A 27197-nucleotide genomic window follows, 5' to 3' on the forward strand; every position below is an offset into this window, starting at 1 on the left:
AGGACATGTACTGACCCAGAAACGATCTCCCGATACAATCGTAACACTGTTTCTGTCATATCTAATAAAAAAAGTACTACTGTTACCAAGGTAACCACCACATGTTAGAACTGTCATTGAAGGTGTTCAGCATGTTATATAGTATTGTCCAAATAAGGTATTTATTTTTGTAAATATTTCTGAGAATAGCGCTTCAAGATAATAGGACCCATTAAAGATTACAGCATGCTTGATGTGTCCTTAGTAGAAGACTGTTGCGCTTGTGAACCCTTTCAATGTAGTATTGTGACTTGTCAGTAAATGTGCAGTAGAAAGTAACATGTTTGGGATTTTTTTCTGTTTATAAACAAGTATTCTTTATTATGTAGAACACTTGGTTTTCAGGTTGGTTGTCCACAACTATGTTACACATGTGCAGTGAATTGCCAAAGAATTTTGAACGATGAATTTGAATTGTATGAAAAGTACATTTCATTGTCTATCTGTGTTACACGTGCATAACACAATTCTCACAATTGTGCCATCTTGAAAAACCCCATTGTCTGCAGTGATTCTGGGTTTCCCTCTATAAGGATTCACTTTGCTTTGAAATAACTTAGAAAGTCCAGCATTGTCTAGTGGAACCACTCTCCTTGAAGCATGAACTCTTGTCTGTGATCACATGTAAAATGCAGGACACCTTACTAAAATGGACTGTAAATTCAGTGGATCATGTAATGTGGACGGACACCTTGGCACTTGCCAATAGTGTCCTGATCATCAAGGTGTCCTGATTTTTCTAAGTCAGTTTGTGTACTAAGGGATACTTTGGTGCTAAGAAGGTGCAAGTCAAGTGCCCATATTAACAGGCCCCATTGTAGAGAGGGGAGTTAGTAGGTGCTAACTTTCACACTAGGAAGTGTTGACTACAAGGCATCTTGTTGACAATAACAGAGCCTATACTGTGTGTATGGTGTCTTCTTTCTGTGTGTGTAGTGTTTACAATGTATTGGAATGTGCGTGGTTACAAGTATGTGTTGATAGTGGCCTTTTAGAGGTGTGTCCTCTTGGAAACACTGTACAAGGGCAGGCAGGGTGTGTGGCTGCCACTATGATATCATGTACACCAAGAGGTGTGGCTAAAGTGACATCATAGTGGAGATAAACAAGTTCCAACAATAACAATAAGCAAATGAGTCATTGTTAACTCCTATGGTTGTCAAGGCTACCACAACATTATGGGATATAGTTACCCTTTGGGAAATTGAAACTGATAGTGGGTGCACTTGTAGACAGCCAAATTTAACCAAAGAGTTAATCTTTTGCTGTTCAACAACCCAGTGAACAAGGCTGCATTCTCTCAAGTAGTTATCATGACACAAAGACAATGAGATCATTTGTTATTGTGCTTCTAATGGATATTCTAAGAGTGTGCTACTAATGGATATTCTAAGAGTGTGCTACTAATGGATATTCTAAGAGTGTGCTACTAATGGATATTCTAAGAGTGCACTTCATTAGTTTATTACATGCAGTGATGGGTAGCATCATTTAAATATTTGTAATGCCATCATGGCTTATTTAGTAGTGTTGTTTTGTTGCGCACTTACGTGCCCTGTTTGATGTGGAAAGTTATGTTATCACCACAAACCACCATCATCATACCTGTTATGTGTAGTACAGATATATCCACAATTCTCTACCATTTGTTCACTTTACATGGGCGGCAGCGTTGGTAATGGAGGAACTTAGTGACATCATATGCCATTAGTAGTGTTTTGTATAATTAATTATTAATTAGAGTACCACTAATGGTTATGATGTCATATTGTGTATTTTTGCATCACTTGTGTGTCATGGCATACAGAGGATTGTGGAATCTTTGCAATACAGGAAGTCACCAGAAACGTGACCTATCAATGTTGTGGTGACGCATTTCAAAGTTAATGGATCACGTTTTTCAGTTGGCGTTATAAGTTGCATTGCAAACATTCTGCAAACCTCTGTAGTACTGTCAAGGGGGCCAACAGCCCTTGGGGGGCTATTCCTTAGCTTCCTCCTGGGTGGGCATAAATGGTTTTGTATCTTGTTGCTCAACTGAATAGGGTCACTTTTTGAAGTTCAGGTAGAAGGATGTTTTTTCTGCTTGCCTGTTTATTTATTTGGACATCTAGAGGCTGTAGCTCAATTTTGTTGTCAGACCATCAGTACTTCAGAAGTTCTGCATTCTAAACAGTAGTGTGGCTTATACAGTAGTGTAGCTTATACAGTAGTGTGGCTTATACAGTAGTGTGGCTTATACAGTAGGTGACTGACTTACTGTCACCTATGTGGTAACTCAGAGCTCTTGGCTATATGAAATAACTCCAGTCCTCCCACTCAGACACACAGTGAAATATTATATCACTGATGTGGTGCCCACACTATTGTGAGTACCTATTTTGGAGGGAACAGATCAGGCCACCATATTCTCTGTGGGGCCTGTACCTAGGAATTGTTGGAATGGGACTAATTGTCTTTTGTGGGTTACAACTGAAAGTGTTTGTGTAGTACTACCCAACCATATTTGGTATTTTGTGACTATATTTGGTGTAGATTAACGCATCTGCCTTACACGAGATCACATGATTGTGTTCAGTGACTAAAGTTGATATTGTACAATCAATTTTCAATTTGTTGTCAACACACAGAATCCCAATGTACATTGCTGTAGGATAGTAACCAATGAAATTTCATTGTATTCTGTTGGCAGATTAAATTTCATTGGTTAGTGTTTTTATGATTTCTGCATATGGCTCTGTGGACAACTGATTGAAAGTTGACTGCACTTTTTTGGTCCTTATTAAGATGCCAGCAGGTAGCATACAGTAAGTTGCCTATTATTGGGCTACGAATAAACAGTGCTTCTTTTAGAATGTCTTTACAATAGTAGTTTCCTAAAGCAACTTAGAAGGTCTTGTGGATGTGTGGGAACATCCATACAGTTTATTGTCAATTGTTAAACAGCCTGTCAAACCCTGTGTAAATAGTGAAAGGTGTAATCAATCTTTGAAACTACTATCATATGTAGTTTTATCCCACAATAACCTCAAAGTGTCACCAGATAATGGTAAATACACCAAGTGTTCAAATTACTGTGGTTCAACAATATGTACCAGTGTTCAATAATTTTCTGGGGTTGGAGGGATTTTTTTTTTCCCCTTACTTTGGCCCCTTTTCTGTTACACCTTTTCAGCTATAAGCCACTAAGTCTAAGTCCTTGAAATTAGGTTAGGTAATCCTAAGGCTGCAGCACATGTTGCTGCAGACCTTCAGTGCTGGTCACTGTAAAGCATTAATACAATACAATACAATACAATTGGCTAATCTTCGGTTCTACAGTTTTTGCTCATAACATGATCTTAAGATTTATATTATAACATGATACGCAGGAAGACCACAGACGGCTTTATTTACTAGTTCAAAGTGGAAGTGTTGTCATAAGGAAGTATGTTTGTAAATTATACTAACCCAAGCATATTTTGGCAATTGATAATAACGAAGCTTACTAGTAAAAAAACAAGGCAACTGTGCACTTGTAATGTTTGGTAATGCTTTTTGATCTGCCTATTGATCTTTTCAATAATTCTTTTATTTTCAACCAATCATACTCATATTTTGCTTGCAAATATCTCTGGTAAGTGGCCATTTCCAACCTATCTACATAGCTGTCAATTTTAACATGTGGTGACTATTCTATTAGAGTATCTTGATCTTCCAATGTACCTGTATTGTTTAGTTATCATATGAACTATACTTTTTGTAGCAAAATGTGCAAAGTTTATGTTCCTCAGTGTCCAGTTTATACAGACACATCCCTAGCAATATGTGGGCATTAAATAAAGTACAGCTGTGGTAGTATCACGGATAGTGGTATATCAATATAATATTTTTCTACTGATTTTCCATGTCATTGTGTTGTTAAGAGATTAAGGAAAAGTTCTAACATGGATTTTAATTTCAAGCATGCCTATTGCTACAGCTGTACTAGTCTATATTTGTAACTTAAGGAGGGTCTGTGGTGGTTGAGATTTGTCCAAAAACAAGTTGTATATACCAAAGACACATTTTATGTTTCCGTGTTGGAAGATTTCTCTGATGTCCACAGACTCTACACCCGTAGTACAATCAGTGGTTAGGCTAGTACGATCAGTGGTTAGGCTAGTACAACCAGTGGTTAGTCCTATTTGTGGATAATGTTGTTCATCAGATTTTTTACAAAGCATAGTGAGGATGAGCAGGACATTATCATTAATCTATTCCATCACCAGATTAAAGTGTCCATGTAAAACTTCAGGTTCTTTTGATCTTAGTAACTCTGTTTTGATCTTAGTAACTCTGTTTTGATCTTAGTAACTCTGTTTTGATCTTAGTAACTCTGTTTTGATCTTAGTAACTCTGTTTTGATCTTAGTAACTTTGTTTTGAAGTGTACATTGAACATAGTAGCATGCTTGACTGGAAGACAATAGATAGCTACTGATAATCCAAAGTTGGCTAGGGAGGATAGTAGTTTTTACTTTCCAGATATCCTATGAATAATGACATCATCACTTGCTATAAAAGCATTGTGATGGTATATTTTGTTGTGAACATGTTTGTTTTACTAATACTTTAGAATAAAACGTAACACTCAATTTAAAAGTTTGTAATAATGTTTAACTGTGGTAGCTAAGTATCAAGATAATAAAGTTGTTTCAAATTATTAGAAACTATCCCAAATTACTATCTGGATAGTAAATTATTATCCTGATATCTGAATAATACGGGTATCTGTTTCAGCCCTAAGCCAAATAATGGTAAACACAAGTGCTAATGAAAACAAAACTGCAACAAATGGTAACCTAAGGTGAATTATTACAGCTGGCTAATTTTGTATCATTGTTAAGTTAGTTTTTCTCTTTTAAAGTGATATTATGAGTCATACCGGGTAGCTGGGATTTTTATTGCAACATTCTAATTTTTTCAAAGTATGCATAATAATTTCCAGCATAAGTTTCATTTCAAAATAATTTTTTGTTTTGTATTTGTGACCAGTCATTTTTGCAATATTTGATTTTACTATAAGAACTTATTGGATAAAAATACACATGCCACATAAATTATTTTATGCACATTTTAAATCACTTCAGTATACAAACCTATACACCATTGGATTCGCTTGTTCATGAAATGGAGAGTAAGAAAATCTTTGTTTCACGTTTGTACAATAAAATGCATGTGATTGATTTATAGCGCTTATTTACAATGTGGTAGGAATAGTGGTTACCTTCATCATTTGTTTTTGTCGAAATGGCTTTCTTTGTGCATGTGGAGAAACATGAGTAAAGCACTCTACCTTGATGGTTTTGCCAGTTCATAAACAGATTGAGTCAAGTGTCATCTTCATAGCTTGTTTTAGTCATGAGTTATAGCTGTACAATCGAATTTCTTGCTGTTCCAAATGTCTACTCCAAGACTATTCGTCATCAAAGACCGAAACTTTGGCAGTCCACTATTTATAATTAGTTGCTATAGATACCAAAGATGCAATAAAAATGGAATACAAGGAATGTGCAAAAATGACCAGTTTTTGCTTTAGCCAGTCACATTTATCATATCAAAACTTTGATGCATTAACTGTACATTAATGAATTAAATTTACAGAATTACAATATCTTTCAGACAATGTAAGGCACCTTAACTTCTGCATACTTCAGTGTACAGAAATAAGGTTTAGTTATCAGAATCCTTGATAGAATGTGAGTCGCATGATATATAACTTTTAATGTAGTGACCAAGAGAGAAGAAAGGAAACACCCTTGTACAGCAAGTTTACACATTTAGGTACAAAATATTTCTGTGAAAAAAAAATTATTTGCATGTTTTGTGATATATCTTGGTAAAATGGCCAGTTAAGCCCTTACTTAGTTTATATGGATTCTTAATCAGTTCGCTCCAACCAGTTCAGTGAATTTGGGTAAGGACACTTTTAAGGTTTGCATACTGAGTTGACTAATTCTCCAATAGAGAATTGTGTGGAACACGCATTTATTCTTAAGTTTACCGTTTCTAATAATAGCCTGTGTTTTCTTTGCATAGCAAGAACATAAGGCAATTTTTAATCACTAACTACATTCAAGTTTTTATTGGTAGGCATCTTAGCATATTCCACCTATTGTATCAGTGACATGTGATGTCCAAAGTTTTGAATTTGTGATTAGTGCATTATTAACTTATCATCTAATTAGCTCATCAAAGCAACTGATTTCTGCACCATAGTACCATCACTGAGTAATATCAGGTGGTCCACTTGTGAAGAGTTTTGATGCCAACTATCAATAGCTACACTGGGATCCCTTTTATTTTCAGGAACCTTGGAACCATAATGTCATGGGCTAAGTGATTACTTGTTGAATGCTACAGTTACCATCACTTTCAACATGGGAAAGTATGTATGGCTACTAAGGCTCAAACGAATAGTGGTTTACTGTATTCGAATATTTGCTTAGCTCTAACGAAATTAGTCGAATAATCGGTGTAAGGTTTCATTGCAACTCAGTAATTAAGATGGCCACTACCAAGAAGTCTACAAATAACCACAAACAGCTTAGCTACATCTTTACCAATTAGTGGTTACTACTCTTCACTTTATCACCATAGTCCTTTCCTTTTTGTTACTTTCATTAGCATCACCTTCCGCTTCATTAATTACTGACAGCTAATCACGTGTCACTATATAAATGATCACGTGCAAATAATCGTTTGTTGATTTTATTATTTGGCTACAAAGCGAGTGAATATTAATCCAAATATTCGGCTAATCGTTTGAGCCTTAGTGGCTACTGGCTACTATCTAAGTAACTGTATCTTTTTGCAAATATGTGTAACCTTATCTTCCTGTTTGAAAGTGTGTGCATTGGGAAACATTTCTTAACACTTCATACTCGTTGCTATTATAAACCTAAGAGTTGGCAAAGCTAGAGTGAATGCATAGACTACAAGCAATTTTTATATCATAATGGGGTAAAACGTATATATGGTGGTTATTTCACAAAAGAAGACTAAATAGATAAGACGGCAGTGTTAACAGTGCACTGTGCTTGAAACATTGCTAGCAATAGGCAAATTACGATAAAGAACTGTACCAAGGTTTTAGTATAGTTTTGTGATCAATGTACAAGTGTTATGTCTCATGGTGAATGGTATCAGTTTCTAAGATACTTATTCTAGTTAAATCTGGTGATAAAAGGCAAGAAAAAACAATAAAAAAACTTGAGTCCAGTAGTTCAGTCCAGTGAATGGTTGCAGCCAATCCAAAATTCAACATCACCTTTAACCTCACGTCAAATGTCCCTGTGTCAAAAACCTTATTTGACGTTTAAGGATCACGTGAGTTGTCTCAACTAACTAACTATCACATGATCAAGTCTGTAGTGGAATGACTTACAATGGCTACCAGCATGGCTTTAGTCACAATTTAAATGGATGGAGCAATCATTTTCTAGAGTTTTCAAGTAGAAGCTGAGCAGCTGTATTGGATGGCAAATTACAGTTACGCAGATTACATCATCGAAAGACTGGAGATGTGTATTTCAACATTATTCAGCAAATTTTCAATTAGAAGATGATTACAAGGTGTCTTTGCAAGAATTAAAAGATTATTTAAGACTACTCCACCAAGAACGGAGCAAGTATGAAGACATTCTTAACTCATATCTTGACAGCAAATAAACGCATTCCATAGTTTATCATATCATACTCCTGTGGTCAACTCAAGCCCAGGCTTTGGAAGACCAAAGTTTCAGATAAGTAAAGACCAACTTGAATACCTCAATTCAGTGGGCTTAAATGGAACAAAATTGCTGCATTACTTGGAGTAAGCATTTACAGGTAGCTATAAGACACCAACAGTCATAAATAATACACATTTTAAACTCACTATGCATATATTTGTATATTAGGAGGCACTTGGAATATAGACTTTTGTAGTGAAATATGTGATGCAGATCTAATCGCCTTACTCCAGCAAATCAGAATGGACATGCCTTACTCAAGTGTTTCTATGGTGTATGGAAGCTTTGCTGGTCGAGGTTTTAGGGTAATGATAGAGAAAGTATGGTCTATACTGAGGTCAGTTGATCCACTTGCCTCAGCCTCAAGATGGCAAGCTGGAATAACTAAGAGGCACCTGTACTCAGTGGCAAGACCTAATTTACTCTGGTGTATAGGTGAGAAAAATGATTTTAGTATTCTATATATGGTTCCTTAATACATGTAGATTCCCATCACAAGTTAATAAGATGGAGGCTAATAACACATGGCGGCATCGATGGGTATAGTCCCTTAAATGCTCACCAAACAACCAAACCATATGAATTGTTTTTGTCAGCTCTTCAAAAGCACACCTTCCAGAGTTCGGTCAGATCAAGGCGGTGAAAACATGCTTGTAGCAAGATACATGATTGAACATAGGGGAGTTGTTAGGCGTAGGGAGCAATACACACAACCAGCATATTGAAAGATTGTGGCATGAAGCTGCATGATATGCATAAAAGTGTGTGTGTTTATTTTCTGAACTTTTCTGCTTTACAGAACAGAACAAGCTATTAGATTACTTAAATGGAAAACATTTATACTGTGTTTTTTATTCCTAAGTTTATTCAGGAATTGTAAACAGCTGGAATAATCATCTACTGCGTACTGCAGGAAACAATTCATCGCATCAGTTATTTACAGCTGGTGCACTCCTGATATTGTTGCAAAATTCTCAGTTGTCATTGCTAGACTTGATTCAGATTATGGCTTTGATCCTGATGGACCACTACCTGTGAGTGATGATGATCATGATTTGGAAGGGGATCCTGTACCTGAAACCACGCTAAGGTTTTCTGACAGAGACATGACAATCATTAAACAGACTAGTGGGCATTCTGCAATTACGGAATTGACCTATACGAGCAAACTGTTTTTTTTTTATTTCACCATTAAATCCATTATAAAACCTTCCACAGCTTTCATAGTCCTAGTTGTACATAAAATCTTAAATTTGTTATTGTAAAATCATAATAGTTGAAACATCTTTTCAGTCTACAGCACATCAATCAGCCAGGTAAAATCATCTCTTGTGGCCTGAAGTATTAAGAGTACAGTCACATGTGAATGAAGTCAGCCTGCCACATAAGTGGTTGAACTGAACATGTATTTTTGTAGCCACACACACACACACACTTGCGCCTGTAACAAAATGTAGAAAGTTCATCAAATCTTCAGGATCTGTCATATTGCCAATCATAGCATTTAAAAGCACAACACAATTGGAGTAGCTGTTAAAGCTATGTGAACTTTCTGAATATCGTTTGGTGTCTTTGTTGACCCGAAGCCATTGTGTATGCCTGTGTTATAGCAGCTAATAGCTTTACACAAAACTCATGCACTGCCACGTTTCTTTTCATCTCACTAAGCTGGAAGGTGTAGGAATTGTCCTATATCTAAATCTGGTTAATAAAGTTATCAACTGGCTTAGCATGTTAGTTGTAAAGCTTGATGTGATTTCCAGAGTCATTCAGCAGTACTTATGTAATCTACAAAGGTCTCCATTGGTATGTTACTGCCATGATTTAATGCTGACAGTGATATTTTGTCTGGAACAACACCTGTTGCTAAGTATCCAAGAGACAAAACTTTCCCCAGAACTGGGAAGGTTAAAAAAATCTATTTGAGGATGTACCATTGGAATCACAGTAGTGACACCTTCAAAAAGTTTTGCATAGGCATCAATCCAAAACCCTGCAAGCGTGTTTCAAGCAAGTCCTCCTTGATCAATCCCCCTTAATTTCATGAGTGTGTCTCCATAGGTAGCTACCAAGATATTGTTCATTTGTGATTGATATACTGCAGTAAAGTTGCATAATATTTTCCTAACAAATTTTTAGTCATTTTTGGTCTGCGTCACTCACTAATCCCTCAGACTCCTACAAGGTAAATATATTCACACATCCTTATAACAGAAAATTGACCCATTGACTGAAACTGAGATATTTCCTCATACGGTTGACCCATCACCAAAGTACGTGGGGGATATCCCTTTATAGAAAACTGATACGAATCCTAATAAACAGCAGTATTAGGAAATAAAACGAATCAAGCGATATGATATGCACAAAACAAGGATAATCTTTATGCAACTAATCAACATTTTTTATCCAGGAAAACTGGCCAAAGACCAGCTGCTGGGTGCACGTTACTGTAATTGATATGCAAAAAAAAGATTGTGCGTCTGTGCATGTGTGTCTGTGTCATTTCTCCCACATGAGCAGAAAGCTTTAAAATGTTAAAAGCAGCCAAATGAACATTGTATTAGATTTTTAGGTGGGTAGGTTTTACAGTTTCTTTGAAAAAGTGGTGAAGTAGTTGCAAACACGGATTGACCTCCTTTTCTAATGGACTCTATGAGCATTGTTACCAGAAATAGTGAATAATCCTTATGAGTTAAAAGTGAGCGTGTCTTCCCATACGTGTGTGAAAATGAAGACCCAGTTAGTAACTTTGTTCAGTGAATTTCCATTAAGAAAGTATTTGAAAGTTGTATATTCGCAATCTATTCACACAAAAAAGTTGAATGTTAATTGTAGTCTGTATGTGCAATGCAAACACACACATACAGAATATATGTGAATAAATTAACATGGTTGTGAAAGGAGCAACAAATTCATATTGCTGGTGGACAGCCTGAGTGTGTTGGCCAGACAATTTTTCTGTTGATTTTGCTACATATCATTAAGGAGCTAGCACAGCCTTGTAATCTCGTGTCTGGACTCTAATCATGGTCTGCCTCCATTCTGAAGAGTATCTCTTTCCCACCCTGCCACCTGCCACCCCCCACCCTCCACCTCTTTGTGAGCACCCGTGATACTACTTCACTCGTTTAACTGCTCAGATTTTCTATCTTATTTGGCAGGAAACTGTATAAGCAGCTACAAGTACTGGAAGTAGTCTGAAAGGTAATAGATTGATGCATCTTTTGTGTAAATTTTAAATGCTTGCTTGTTATCCTTGGCAAGTTATGCTGACTTGAATTCCATTTATCTTGAAACTTCTATTGTGCGATTTGGAATGTTTTTCCAAAATTCAGTCATATCAGCAAATATGGTTTAATTCTGACTAGGAACTAGAGTTGTTTTTCATGAAAATGCATATTTGTTCTTCCTACTATAATATACACTGATATAATTGTGTGCCAACTTTCTTCACTGTAAGACACTATATTGTTAGGTTTCAAGCTGTTCATGATCAACAAAGGCAAATAGTTTATGCGGCAAGCTGGGAACCTTTCCATACCTAAAGGGGCATTTAGAGAGCACCTTAAGAAGATTGGCCAAGTTCAAGAAATTTTGTTTGATAGACACTTGAGCATTGTTGAAGTTGATCAATTGCTGTCTAAGAGTTTTGAATGTCTAGGAAATGATTTACAGTTCCAATGCTAGTACTTTAAGCCTTATCAAAAGAACAGTCTTTCTGTTTTAGACAACCATGGTAAATAAGTGGTGGAATTGGCAAAAATGCAAGTCTTTACATCATGTAAATCTACAAAGGAGTACAAAACAATCTGATTAACCATTTAAAAGTTACACACTTCACTGCCCAGTTATTACTACTAATGTCTCTCTATCTTGCACAAACCCTATTAAACCTCCTCATTCCTTGCCTTCCCTCTCAATGTAATAGTCCAGAATCTTCCCTTGGCCTCATCTGACTGCAGTACATCAGGAAAAGCAGACTCAATTTCTTTCTTCAGGTTCATTCTGTGATCTTGGACAGTTGTGTTTGGCCCCCAAAATGTCACAGGTCTTCTTCTCCCCTTGAATTGTATTTTCTGCAGCTTCTATTGCAGCCTCGTAGCAACTCACGTGATCTTTAAAATATCAGATAAGTAAAGGACATTCAACATGAGGTTAAAAGTGACATTGCATTTTGGATCTGACATTTATCGTGACATTTGACGTGTGGTTAAAGGTGATGATTTGGATTCGACATTTAATGTGATATTCAAAGTAAGGTTATGTGTTGTAAGTACGTTTTAATTTTGCTTGACATAAACCAGCATACTGCATCAAAAGAAAGCATGGTGCAAAGCATGGTGCCAGAGGTAATGTTTTTGACTTTAATACTGCCAAGGCACTAGGATAGTATTGTGAAGCTGATTTTTGGGTAATATTTTTGGCCAGAAAAAATCCAAACCTCTATTATGCAGTACTATTGTACTGTATGATTCCTAATTTTTCTGTGTACTTGTTTGTTTACTTTTTGTAACATACAGTATAAGCAGAAAATTTGGTGTGGAATTAAATTTGGCGATTTGGCGAATGGTTACAAAATCGCTAAATTTAAATTTCGCTGTTTGTGTTTCTGTAATAATAATAATTATAGTAGGTAAGCAATAGAATTACACACATGTTGAAACCTGCTGAAAATTGAAGCTGTGTCCACTTTTGCTATTGTCATTTTCTTCTTGGCTGGAGGTTTGTGTGGCAAGTCTAGATTTCTTTTCAATGGCTCCATCTGTTCGGCCTCTATGGGAGGGCCAGTCTTTTACTAGCGGTTTAATTTTGTACATGTCGCAACTCTTAAACATAAGCAATTACAATACAACTTGTGAAATGGAGGATGAAAATTTATTCAATCCATATGCAGTAGCCATCACTGAGAAAGGGAGCAACGTGATTGGGCATAATATTCCACGCAAGATCTCTGCTGCGTCAGTGCCCCCTATTCCTGGACTGACCTTGAAATTATCGATTCCGATCTTCAGTTTTCTTTCGCCTGATTTTATACCACAGTCAGTAGCCACTTACACACTTTTTCACCACGTGTAACTCCAGCTGGAATTCCATGCTGCTGAAAGGCTTGCTGATACGCACATTTACACATAATAGCTACATTTCGCCAAATTAATTTTTCGCCAAATGCAATTTATCAAAGAATTGCCAAATATTCAGCTCGCCAAAATTTCTGCTTATACGGTAGTTGTGACTGGTGGACCCACACATACTGCATCAAGAAAGGATGGCATCAGAATTAATGTTTTTCATCTGAATGATTGTCCCAGTTATCAATTACTGACTCGAAGGTGAAGTGGCCATTACGCTTCGTTTTCAGCTATGTTCAGCCTATTACACAGTGTTACAAATGAAGAACAGTAGTAGAAGTATCTCTATAATCAATGCAGTCACCATGAAAATGTGGACAATTCATGTACCCCAACTATCAATTACTGACTTGAAAGTGAAGTTACGCTTTGCTTTCACCTATTTTCAGCCTGTTACACAGCGTCACAAACTAGGAACAGTATTAGAAGTGCCTCTACAATTAATCCAGTCACCACAGAAAATGCAGACGATTCCTGTCTATAAATGTATGGAAGCCATGCATCACACTACCATGAATCAACACCTTGGGTTGTCAGCAAAAAGAAATGGGACACAAAGTAGGACAAAGGTAAATGCATGATGCGTGCATTGTACATACTGCAGTATGCCAAAGTGCACATCTTGGGACAAAGCGACATTGAACAGTCAAGCCTGTAGCTTTAGCTGTTATCAAGTTATGCTTGCCTGAAAGCAGGCAGGTAGACAATTAGTCAGTAGAAAATTCCATTAAATAAATTTTTATTTTAAAAATTGTAGCAATGTGTTGAAGGCACTTAGGGGTTGCACTTAAGGCACTTTTGGGCTTGGTTATACCTTACCAACTCCAGGATGATATTGTGAAGCTGGTTTTGGGTGATGTTTTTGGCCAGACAAACCCAACCTCCACGATCCCTAATATACAGAGATTTATAATTCAACACACATTCACTCAAGTACAAACCACCGGGCTTATTTGATTCTACAATGTACTTTCAGTATAAACAGAGTTACAACAAATGCATGTTACAAGTGGGAATGTTTATATAACTACTATTATATGTTGTGTAACAACACATAACCACATAATCAATGTTTACATTATGTTACATTGTAAATAAACAAAAACCATATTGTAGTCAATTACAGGGAAGGTCTGATAAAGTGGGTACCTTTGATAATCAGTATACTTGTTCATTGCCCCATTTTGTATTGTATTAGTGCACACACACTTTAATACCCCTGAAATTAGGATATCTCACTAATAGGGACACCTTGATAATGAGGTGACTTATTTATCCATGGTCCTATTTGTATAGTGTACACACAGGACTTAAGGACAGTTTGGCATGAACCCATGATATGTATCTCACAATTTGTTACCAAGGCTGCAGTCTGAGGAGCTTTAGCAAATTTTCAGTATAGTAGACTACAGGTTACTCTGCATAGCTTTCTATCTTAAATCATAACCTCATTTAGCATCTAAACATCAAAGAGGCTTATTATAAGTAGAGCAACAGAACTCCTTTTGTAGAATTCTAGGGAAATGAGAATGGGATGACCAATGGAATAAAGGTCACCATGTCAATGATGGGTTGGATTTTATGCCAAAAGGTTTCTGTGCAATATTGCAGGACCCTTCTAAACTCTCTAATAGGGCAATCGTGTGTACTAATAATACTCTAATAGAGCAGTCAAGAATTTCATTGATATGCATACCAGTTAACTTGTAAACATTCTAAGATGCAGGGTTTACAAAAGTATTCTATTTACTGTGTATAAGTAATCAGGCACTTTCCATTGGTCATTCCTGGCCTGTTTCCATTTCCATAGAATCAGTCCAAGAACCCAGCATGTCATACTAACGTGTCATTGAACAGGAAGAACAAAAATAAGATTTACACATACATACCTCCATTTTACTTTGTCTTAACAAAATAGTTTTTACAGTGGAGTTGCCTGCCAAGTAGGGGGTTACTATTCAGTGGACTGGAACACTGGACTGGACTACTGGACTGACATATTTTTGGTTTTAGTACATTCTATGGTTGGATTTACGGGGTCTTGCTAGTAGCTAAGCACCCTTAGGGCACCTGCAGCCCACTTCTAAATGCTGAAGACGAACAGTGTGACCTGCAGTTCGAACCCTGGGGTTGGAGGGATTTTTTTCCTTACTTTGACCTCTTTTCTGTTACACCGTATCAGTCAGTAGGTCAAATCATTAGGTCTAAGTCCTGAATTAGGTTAGGTAATCCTAAGGCTGCAACACATGTTGCTGTCAGACCTTCAGTGCTGGTCACTGTAAAGTGCTAATAATAAATAATAATAAAAACAGTGGAATATGCGAACACTGTCTCTTAATAATTTCGCTACTATTATACAGCACTTATTTCTTACCCTGGTGTGTAGTAATGTTGTAGGCAGTGAAGGGAATGTGACAGCAATAGTTAACCAGCGATCAACTAACTTTCCAGTGGACAATATCCTTCGAGATATCCTTAACAAGTTTGAGGAGCAAACTAGTCTTGCATGGCCAAACTTCTAGTTCAGTGCAGGAGTTTACCAATTCGATTTTTCAGCAGGGGCGCTTAGCTATAATCTTTAATTGATAAGCCCCTGCACTGAAACAGAAGTCTATAGCAGCAAGACTAGCTTGCTCCTCAAGCTTGCTCTAAGGATATCTCAAAGGATATATTGTCTACAGGCAAGTTGGTTGCTAGCTGGTTAACTATTGCTGTCACATTCCCTTCACTGCCTGCAACATTACTACACACCAGGGTAAGGCATAAGTATTGTATAGTGGCATAATGAACGGTACAGTTTTTGCCTATTCCGCTGCTCATCTTCAGCATTTAGAAGTGGGCTGCAGGTGCCCTAAGGGTGCTTACTGGCAAGATTCCATAATAAATCCAACCATAGAATGTGCAAAAACCAAAAATATGTCAGTCCAGTAGTCCAGTCCAGTGTTCCAGTCCAGTGTTCCAGTCCAGTGTTCCAGTCCAGTGTTCCAGTCCAGTGTTCCAGTCCAGTGTTCCAGTCCAGTGTTCCAGTCCAGTGTTCCAGTCCAGTGTTCCAGTCCAGTGTTCCAGTCCAGTGTTCCAGTCCACTGAATAGTAACGCCCCTGCCAAGTAGGGCAAGCCACACACTGTAGCACACTTTAGAAAAACACTCATAAAACACAAATGTATCATCCAATGGCATTGGAATTTAGCATACACATACAAGGGGGTCCAAAGGCAAATTTCAGTACGTGTATTTTTATGTGAATTAGGTAAACATAGAGTTATGACTGATTATTTGTGTAAAAAAGATCTGTTACACCTACAGGGTAAACTGCTTGAAGAAACAAGCTGATCTTGGTATGTAGATGGACTAACCATTTGAATGCAAACTTTTTGTGGTGTGAAAGAATTATGGATAATGACCATGGAATTACTACTAAAGCAAAAATCAAACAGGTGTGGCGTGCAATCGACTCTTATGAATAAAAACCATAAGTTGTCATGCCAACCAGGCAATCTATTTTGGGGAATGAGCTGAAAATTATACAGTATGTAGATAGATTAATTGTTATAGAAAAGGCTTTTCAGTGGTTAAAACAATAGGATTAAAGTCACTGACTTATAATGACTCAACTCCATGTAACAATTGCATGACTGAGATGTGCTCTAATAGTACAGTCACCATATTATAGCATTCAGCTATATAACAGTAATTTAAGTCATCATGTAAAGGGTTCAGCTATGTAACAAGTCACCCTGTAGATACTTCAGCTATGTAACAAGTTACCCTGTAGAGAGTTCAGCTAAGCTACAAGTCACCCTATAGAGAAAGTTCCACTACCCCAGTAAAAGTGTTCAGGTTATGCAACAAGTCACCCTGTAGAAAATTTAGTTATGTGATAATAGTACAGTTGCATATTTGTTATAACTGCAACAAAATAGTTCCAAGTAAAGATATTATGTCTACTTATATTGCTGTAATAAACAAAACAGGCAAGTCTTATAGCCAGCTGCAGGCCTGCTTTGGGGCTTTCAATTACAAATAGAAGTGATATCTCCTCAAAAACAGCCAAGCTGTAAAAGGGTGTTGCCCCCCAAAAAGTCAAAGAATCAAAAGTGGCAACCAAAGAAAAGTAAGGCATGGTGATGCAGTCATTGATCAACATTCACTTGGCTGCCACCTTTGATTTCACAACTTTTACACAACGTTTGGGGGTGCACTTTATTACAGCTTGGCAGTTTTTGAGTAGATTTAATATCATACACTACAATAGTAGTGTATAGTAGGGACCACAAAAGAGTAGGCATGACCCACGAAATAATATCACCCAAAAAACAGCCTCAATTTCCCTAACGATGATCAGGCAGTATTGGTTAGGTGAAACAAAGCCCAAAAAAGCTTTCAAATCGACCCGAAACAGTTTCAACAAGTTACTACGGAATTTTAAAAATATTTTATTTAACAGAATTTCTACTGACTGAGTAAGTAAGTAAGTAACTGACTGATGCCTTCAAAACAAGCGTAACTCGATAACGGCTAAGGCTACAGGCTTGATTTTTTCACTGTTTGACGTCGCTTCAGTCTAACAGGTGCCTTTTGGCATACTGCAGTACGTACAATGCATTCTTCTTGGACTTACCAGTGTCCTCCTTTGTGTCCCATTCATCTTTGCTGACAGCGAAAAGTGTCGATTTGGCAATAGCACATGATGGCTTCCCTTCGTAACAAAAGTCGCCCATATTTTTCATGGTGGCTATTTTGATATCAGAGGTGCTTTTCAAGCAGTTCTTGATTCATGCTGCTGTGTAACGGGTTGAACATAGCTGACAACGAAGCGTAATGGATACTTCACTTTTCAGACGATAATTGATATAACCAGGGTGCGTGGCACCATTTCTTTCAGTATGCATGGATTGCAGAGGTGCTTTTCGAACAGTTCTTGATTCGAAATGCTGCGTAACGGGTTGAACAAAGCTGAGAACAAAGCTGAGAACAAAGCTGAGAACAAAGCTGAGAACAAAGCTGAGAACAAAGCTGAGAACAAAGCGTAATGGATACTTCACTTTTCAGACGATAGATGGGGCGCGGTGCCATTTCAGATGCAGTATGTGTGGGTTCACCAGTCATAATAATTGTTTACAAAAAAAGTTAACAAACAAGTACACAGAAAAATGTGGAATTTTCAACTAGAGTAGGGACCATAGTACATCGATAAAAGTACTGAAACAAGTTGGAGTAGTGTAAATCACAGTAAAACAATAAGAAGTGTTATATCCCTACTGTGCTCATGATACTATAATGAAAATGCAAAATAGGGATATAACACTTCTTATTGTTTTACTGTGATTAATATTGTGCACTACTCCAGCTTGTTTCAGTACTTTTTATCGATGTGCTATGGTCCCTACTCTAGTTGAAAATTACAAATTTTTCTCTGTGTACTTGTAAGTTATGGACACAGTGACCATCATATTAACCATGAATAGACAAATCCATATAGTATTGATATCAATATCACTACAACCATTTCTTGGCTGCCAACTATAATCCAACAGTACGGTAATACTGTTTAAGTAAGAATCTCCCCACAATGATGCACCACCTAAAATCTCACCTTTAAAAAAGCTCATCCATCTTACGTGACGAAAATTGCCTTAACAGAATAATATTAGTCTATCTAATATCAAATACAGCAATGAAAACACTTACAGGTGGTCAGATAAAGAATTTTAATAGAACCACCGAAACTTAAATTTTTGCCTGCCTGCCTGCCTGCCTTCCTGCCTCCCTGCCTGCCTGCCTGCCTGCCTGCCTGCCTGCCTGCCTGCCTGCCTGCCTGCCTGCCTGCCTGCCTGCCTGCCTGCCTGCCTGCCTGCCTGCCTGCCTGCCTGCCTGCCTGCCTGCCTGCCTGCCTGCCTGCCTGCCTGCCTGCCTGCCTGCCTGCCTGCCTGCCTGCCTGCCTGCCTGCCTGCCTGCCTGCCTGCCTGCCTGCCTGCCTGCCTGCCTGCCTGCCTGCCTGGGTAGTTGGAAAAGGCGGATACGGTCGGACGCGGACACGGATGTGGACATTTTCAAAAAGCACTTTTACATTTATGTAACAGCTATTTTTCATACCTAATGCTGTTTTTACAGCAGTCTTCGCTTCGAGACCCAGGCGTCGATCCTTTCATAGCGCTTATCCATTTATAAACGCACGTGCGAAGGACTAGACCAGCACTCCACAGCATGCCAAAGACCATAATGGTGTTGTACACATGTTCTAAAGTCTAATACAGAGTTATATAGTTGTAGAGATTAGCTTGTATGCCCCATGCAACTTAGCTTAGCAGGCCAAATCCACAATCTTACGCCTTTTAGTATAAGGCGCAGGCGCTTATACCGAGTGTTGAGGATTTCAAGGACCTGGCCTACGAGATTAAGTTGGGACATGCTAGATTAATCTCTGTGACTCTGAATTAGATTTCTAGAGCACGTATACAACACTATAATGGTCTTTAGAGTGCTAGTCTATCCTTCGCATGTGCGCTTATAAATGGATAAGCACTATGAAAAGATCAACGCCTGGGTCTGGAGGCGAAGACTGCTGTAAAAACAGTGTTAGGTATGAAAAATAACTGTTATATAAATGTAAAACTCCTTTTTGAAAATGTCTGTGTCCGCGTCCGTGTCCGCGTCCGACCGTACCCGCCTTTTCCAACTACCCTGCCTGCCTGCCTGCCTGACCACAATTGCAAGGCTGGAGGCCAAACAAAGCTGCATTATATGCCACAACAACAATCTCACCAGTGGGATGTGCCTTTTGGATTATGACAAGTGTGTGCCCTCTGCGCCTTGTCTTTCCTTTTATCTTCGGTCTTCGTCCTTCACCATTCATCTGTCACCATTCATCAATGAAACCACATAGAGGTGTTAATTTTTCCTATCAACACTTCCCTTAAGCAGCATAGTGAGGTGCTGCAAACTTATTTAAGTACCAGTGTTGTTTTAGTAAGGACTTTTAGTTTTAGTTATAGTCATAGTCAGTTCATCAATAATTTTAGTTTTGGTTATAGTAATTTTTCTTAATTCCTTTTGATTATTGATTTAGTTATAATTTACAAATCACCTGTACAGAATTCAGCTACAAACAAATCACCCTGTAGAGAGATCAGCTAGAAGAAATTACCTTGTAGATAGTTCAGCTACAAACAAATCACCCTGTAGAAAGATCAGTTAGAAGAAGTTACCTTGGAGAAAGTTCAGCTACAAAGAAACCGTTGTTTTAGGTATAGTTTTAGTTAAAAATGTGAGAATCTTTTAGTTATAGTTATAGTTTTAGTAACATTTCTAAAAACGTTTTAGTTATAGTTTTAGTAATCTTTTCCGATACTTTTTAGTTTTAGATTTAGTTTTAGTAAAATATACTGTTGTATTTTAGTTATAGATTTATTTTTAGTTATAACTAGAGCTGCACGATATGGCGATACTTATCGGTAGAGGCGATATCACCCTTGTACGATGTCAAGTTGTAAGCATGGCGATAATTATCGTACGTAATTAAAAACTGATCATGATCACGTGTTCTGAAAACAAAGGAAACATGGCGGATGAATCTTCGCCCCTGCAGTCCGAGCTTGAGTCCGAGTCGTCTTCTACTAACCCTTCTACTGACCCACCCGGAACTATAGAAGGGCTAGTCAGTAAGCGAAATACAAAGGCGTTCATATGGAAATACTTTGGTTTCTTACCTGATGAAAACGGAAGACCTCGTGGCAATCCGAAGTGCCGCCTTTGTGGAGCAGAAGTATTAGCAAAGGATAGTAACACAAGTAATTTGTACAGCCACTTACGCTATAAGCATCCAGACGAGCACAGTATCGTGCAAGCTGCTACTGGCACTAAGGGGAAGAAGACAGACGACGACAGTGGTAGGCAGCCATCGCTTGAAACAACATGGGATAAGACGAAGATGTTATCAGCAAAGTCACAAGAATACAGAAGACTCACGAAGTCTGTGACATTTTGTTTGGCTCGAGATATGCTACCTATTTCTACTGTGGATAAGGTGGGATTTCGTGAAATGCTCCATACTTTCAATCCCAGGTACAAACTTCCATGCCGAAACCATTTCACAAATATTGCCATTCCTGAATTAGTAGCAGAGACTCGAAGCAGTATTGAGAGCCAAATTACTGATGGTAACATTTATCATTTTGCTGCCACCACTGACATGTGGACATCAGCAGCTGGAGATCCTTACATCACCTTAACATGTCATGCCATCAGCCAACAATGGGAACTCAAGTCCTACTGCTTACAGACCCACTATCTACCCCAAGACCATACGGCAGTTAACATTAAGGATGTTCTGTTGGAAACTCTGCACGAATGGAATCTGGAGCCAGATAAATTAGTTGGGATTACCACTGACAGTGGATCTAATGTAAAACTAGCTTGTGAGCTTTTAGGATGGGTAAGGCTTAGCTGTTTTGGACATAATTTGAATTTAGCAGTGGGCAAGGGACTAAATGATACCAGGATACAGCGTGCTTTAAGGGTTTGTCGAGCATTAGTGGCCAGCTTCTCAAGGAGCTGGAAGAAACAAAGGGATTTGGTTGAAGCTCAAGAGCAGAAGAATTTGCCCATTCATAAGTTAAAAGTTGATGTTGTGACACGCTGGGGATCTTGTTATGACATGGTAGAGCATGTGTTGGAGCAATTAGAAGCTATCAGGATGGTGCTGTGTGATGACCGCAACTCATCCCATCTAATACCATCATGGCAAGATAGTGACATGTTGGAATCAATTGCTGCTGTGTTAAAACCATTGAAAGCGATGACAGATGCTTTGTCTGGTGAGCAATGTGTCACTATTTCTGCGGTAATACCATTGTTGAGCCACATCTATAGTACAATGGAACATGAAGTAGATGATACAGAAATAACTGATGAAATCAAAGAACGTATTATGGAGGATTTGAAGACAAGGTACATGGATCCAGATGTACCTTGCGTCATTAAAAACTGATCATTATGTACAACTGCTTGAACTGTACATTTTTGGACCCTCGTTTCAAACTTGCACACGTCACTGACAAGGATGGTATACTAAAGGAGATAGAGAAACAGATGATGACATGGAAGGTGAGCCTTCCATGTCATCATCCATGCTGGTACCTTCCATGCTGGTACCTTCCATGGTGGTACCTTCCATGTCACCATGGAAGGTACCTTCCATGGTGGTACCTTCCATGGTGGTACCTTCCATGCTGGTACCTTCCAATGCTGTCACCTTCCATGCTGGTAACCCCTCAGCATGGAAGGTGAGCCTCTTCCATGGTGGAAGTCTGAGTGTGTTCGGTATCCAGTGCTTGCTAAGGTAGCAAAAAAGTTTTTGTGTCTGTGTGCTACCAGCGTGCCCTCAGAACGTGTCTTTAGTTGTGGAGGAAATATTGTCTGTGACAGTAGAACCTGTCTTAAACCTCAGAGAGTAGATAGTTTGGTGTTTTTGGCACAAAACCTAAAGTGAACCACATTGTAACTGAACTCGTTAGTTGTTATTTACTGGTCATGTCTTGTTATACCTTATACTGCTTTTACTTTGTACCCTAGTATTGTTGCTGTTTTTATCATGTCATATCACAGGTACATAACTCATTGTTGGTTCAAATTAGACACTAATATTTTTCATATAATATCGTGATATTTAGTAATATCGTGATATATGGTTGATGATATATCGTCCATGAAAAATTTCAATATCGTGCAGCTCTAGTTATAACATGGATTTGCTTTTAGTTATAATTTTAGTTAACTAAGTGTAGGTTAGAGACCTAGCACAAGGATCTTCGTGGATTTTTAAAACCGAGCGAAGCAAGGTTTTTAAAATACACAAAGATCCGAGGGCGTGGTCTCAAAAAATGTATGCATTATTTATGGGCATATAGGTGGAGTCATTGTGGGATTGGGTTATATGTCGTACTGAAATCGTCGTGCAATGTTAAAATAATCACAGAAGACTGAACATCTGAACATGCTTTTGTTGAAGTATAGAAAAAATTGAAGCTCGCACCGCTTCCTTTCACAAGTTAGACTAATTGGATCTGGCACAGCTGGGGAACGGCAGTGATTGATAATGTCGAGCCGGTTGGTGGTAGCCAGTGCCTATGGCGTCACAGCAGTGTAAAGAACATGTATGTCAAAGAAGCAGCTTGTGTGGATTTATATGAAGGGAACGAGTTGTCACAAGTTGTGCCTTCAGTGGCATCACAGTAGCGTGAAGAATAGGCACAGTTTCTAATATGGACCACACCCACATTACACGTAGTGAAAAATAACGTTCTACAAGGAAGCTTACCTAGTTAGGTCTTGGTAAAGTCCATTCATAGCTTAACAGACGACGACAACAGCCATAAAACACTCTAGAAACAGATGGGTGCTAAACAGAATTTTCCGTGATATTTTTGGACTTCTCCGTTCATCATGACAAACGTGCGTACAACGTTAGATTGTACCTCCCATAATTGAATTCTTTTAGGTATGCCTATAAAATGAATAGAGTGGTTAACCACATGTTGGCCTGGGTGACTGGTCACCCACTGCAGACTATCAGCCTGAATTATGCTTGGAGGGAGCATTGCAAATCAATGATCGAAAGTGAGATTTGTGATGCTTGAGGTCTTTTTTGCTAGCAGGTTTCTAACCATTTTTAGACAATGGCATGTCAAGAATGCTTTGATATTTGCAAAGTATGCAGGGTTTTTATTCTAGTAAGACACCTGTAAACAGGTGGAACCTAGTAAGACACCTAGCCACAAACTTCAACAAACAAATTGCATACTTTGTGGGTTCATAACAAAATTCCAGTCACCACAGGCCATTGTCTAAATTACTAAGACGTGCATTGCTAGGATTCTTCAGTGGATAAACACCCCTCAGGAATGATGTAATAATCACCGAGGCGGAGCCGAGGTGATTATTACATCATTCCTTCGCGTTGTTTATCCACTAAAGACTCCTAGCAATGCATGTCTTACCTATACTAAGAACCTGCTAGCAGGTCTGTTAGTGGATTTTAAAGACCTAGTTATCCTCCAAAGATCAAAGCATATTATGCATACCATTTTCTAATACATATTTGTCTTACTAAAAGTACTTTTAGTTATAGTTATAGTTAACTAAACCACCATCAGGTCACAAACTATAGCATATATTGATGTTTGGATGCTACATACAGCAGTACAGTTTCAGTCTGTGCATTGTTCCACCTGTACAACATATGTGAACTTATACGTGCAGTGGTCTGAGCAACATGTAGTGTTGTTTTAGTAAAGAGTTTTTAGTTTTAGTTTTAGTTATAGTTTTAGTTGTGCATAAAGAAATCTTTTGGTTTTAGTTATAGTTTTAGTTATCTTTCTTAATTCTTTTTAGGTTTTGATTTAGTTTTAGTAAATTATTCTGCTGTTTTTTAGTTATAGATTTAGTTTAGTTATGATATGGATTTGTTTTTAGTTGTAGTTTTAGTTAACTAATACATATTTGCCTTACTAAAAGTACTTTTAGTTTTAGTTATAGTTAACTAAAACAACTCTATTAAGCACTCACACTCTAGGTAAATACCTGTAACTTCACAATAGATTCAATACCACAACTATTAGCATGATCTTGGTTGATTAATTGTAATGATTGAGCACCAAGACCACACCTCTTACCAACCTGTTTACTCGATCATGATGTCACACCCCGTTATTATTGGCCTAGCTGTATCCATAATGCTAGCACAATGAAAAGTGACACACCCTCTAATAGGTGAAGGCTGACTTGAGATATTCTAATACAGCGATCACCCTTATAGAACAGTCACATGTGTATGCTATTAAAAAAAAAATAATTGGTATATTATATATTATCAGCTAATTTAAAAAATGAAGTAGGGATCCAAGTGATAAAAAGTAGTGAAACAAGAGATGAATGATGGTATTACAGCATAGCTCAGTGGGAAAATCCCTACTTTGGAACATGCCAATAAGTTAGATAATATACATCATTTCTACACTATCCATTTTTAATGCCCCACTCCTTTTTCTCAAATTAAACAATTTTTGTACGCACAAGCCCCAAAGCAACTGGTTTGAGGCTGATCAAGACATACGATAGTGTGTCCTGCAGCCGGTGCGGGCACGCAACAGACAAGTGTGTATTTTAGTTTTCACGCATCTGTAGCTCAATAGTGGCTGACTAGAAATTAATCATTTCGTTGTGAAAACTCCCTTGAGTTGGGGCACTTCTCGTTTCAAATTTGAGCTGAATCTGCCATACCATCACTGAGATATGCTCCTTCAAAGCTCGTCTTAGTTTCTTCATATTTTTCTTCTTTTTTTTCGCCCACTTAGAAAAAATCACTATAACTCGCACATGTTTTAATCAATTTTCTTTAAATTTGGAAGGCAGTAAGAACGTATTTCACCACACTTACAATCCAAATTTAAAGAACAAGGGAGTTGTACGCGATTTTTGAAAAATGCGATAGTGATTTTTTGTCACAGCCACATTGCAATCCACTTGAATGACTTGAAAATCAGTGTGTACATGGATGGAGTGACCATTGTAGTGCAAACCTTTTGTGGTTTGAAAGAAATCGCACTAACAGTCATGGAGTTATGTGAAATCAAAGGTGGCAGTCAAGAAATGACTGTGATGGTAGGTTAATGGCAAAAAAATTTAATAATGACAATTCAGGTGAATTTGGTGCCGAATCCTAGGAGAAGGCAACACAAATTTACCTGAATTGTTATTAAAATTTTTACCATCACAGTCATTTCTTGGCTGCTACCTTTGATGTCACATCTTTTTTCACCCTGGCTTTTTGGGGGCCGCACCCTTTTTTCACAGCTTGGCTGTTTTTGTATAAATTAAGAAAATACTTTGAAAGCTTGTGTTTCTTGGTTGTAACTGAGTTCAAATTTGGTGTGGAAGGTATCACACCTAAAGGGGAGTTCACCATTCTGGCAGGACACAAACAAGATATGGTAGTTCTTGTATAATATACATTTGTTTAATGCACTTCTGCACCAGCTTGCCTTAGCCACACAACCCTACCACGTCTGTAAATTATTTGTTGTGTTTTTTGTTCACTCTAGAATGGTAACATGTCCCCTACAGTACATGATGTGATCCATGACCATCCCTATGTACCTCGTCACATGATCCATGATGAGTATTATGTTCCTGAAGTGAACTTCTCATACAAGACCCCTCCTCCTACCAACCAGCCTGAACTTCTTGTGATCAGTATCCCTAGATCATCATATCATACTATACCAAGCACTCCTACAAGTCATGATGAAGAAGATGAAGAGGCAGCCAAGCAGCCACTGAATGTTATCCCAACTAATACTAGTAGTATCCTGACTACTAACAGGAATGATGATGAATAGTGACCTAACCTACTGTGATAGTCAGACTTTAGATTTAGTGTGTGACCACCTCCTACTCCAAACAGTGATCATTTCATCGTAATTAATCATTTCTTTGATTCATGTACACACTGTCTGATCAACAATAAATAATTAATAATTTATGTTGGCTGGGTGAAGTTTGTGTGTAGTTGTGCTCTAAACTATGAAACTGGCTTCCTGATACATATACTGCAGTTTTTATTTTATTTTTTGTGTAAAATTCTTTGCATGCAAAAGTTAAAGCTTATAGCTACCAAAGTCTCCTCTGTTAACTGTGGGTCATCATTCCATGTCAAATCAACAAGGAATTTAGGGTCACCTCTCGGATTTTGATGAAACTTGGTGTGTTTGTAGTACCTGTGGTACTTATCACTCATGCAAATTTTTAACCCCATACATTCCATAGTTTCTGATTTATGACCACAAATACTTTGAATGTTTCATGAAAATTTAGTCCATCTCTATTTACAAAATCAACTGCAACTTTGTACTGTGTAAATATTTTTAAACACGATTTTCACTGATGGAAGACTGTTGATTGACCTTTCCAGTGATTATGGGATATCTACTTAATTATGGTTCAAAAGTACTTCTTTGAAAACTTTAATCCTTTATATTTTGAAAAATGCTGCTTGAAATTTTTCAAATTCTTTTGTGAGTAATGATTGGGTCATAGTCTGTTTGATAAAATTTTTGTGGTGGGACCACAATGAGCTCAAGAGATATAATGAATTATGTTGTGGTATGCGGAAATTTGCAGGCTATTATTGCTGTATTGGAGTGTACACCTCCAATAACCACTCACAACAAGGCTATGCCAAGTTTGTCTTACAGAGTATAGGTGTCTAGGTACATT

At 37.8% G+C, this 27197-nt stretch overlaps 2 protein-coding genes and 1 long non-coding RNA gene across 6 annotated transcripts in view; all 3 read left to right on the forward strand.

The window, feature by feature from the left end:
- LOC136250004 (mucin-4-like) overlaps positions 1 to 26478 on the forward strand; it is a 45739-nt gene extending 19261 nt beyond the window's left edge. For all 4 annotated transcript variants that reach the window (XM_066042155.1, XM_066042158.1, XM_066042157.1 and 1 more), the window contains 2 exons: positions 3 to 90; positions 26024 to 26478. In XM_066042155.1, coding sequence (XP_065898227.1) covers positions 3 to 90; positions 26024 to 26320 — 385 coding nt within the window. In that variant the 3' untranslated portion in view covers positions 26321 to 26478. The remainder of the gene's footprint in view (positions 1 to 2; positions 91 to 26023) is intronic.
- LOC136250037 (uncharacterized) lies at positions 6465 to 9388 on the forward strand. Its single transcript, XR_010698424.1, has 3 exons — positions 6465 to 7690; positions 7744 to 8227; positions 8278 to 9388. It is a non-coding gene; the product is annotated as an uncharacterized lncRNA (long non-coding RNA).
- LOC136250015 (E3 SUMO-protein ligase ZBED1-like) lies at positions 19617 to 21872 on the forward strand. Its single transcript, XM_066042177.1, has 2 exons — positions 19617 to 21739; positions 21795 to 21872. The coding sequence occupies exons 1-2, from the start codon at positions 20455 to 20457 to the stop codon at positions 21812 to 21814; spliced, it is 1305 nt and encodes a 434-aa protein (XP_065898249.1). The 5' UTR covers positions 19617 to 20454; the 3' UTR covers positions 21815 to 21872.
- Positions 26479 to 27197: the final 719 nt, after the last annotated feature.

This window comes from Dysidea avara, chromosome 3 (assembly GCF_963678975.1).
Source record: "Dysidea avara chromosome 3, odDysAvar1.4, whole genome shotgun sequence".
Taxonomy (NCBI): Eukaryota; Metazoa; Porifera; class Demospongiae; order Dictyoceratida; family Dysideidae; genus Dysidea; species Dysidea avara.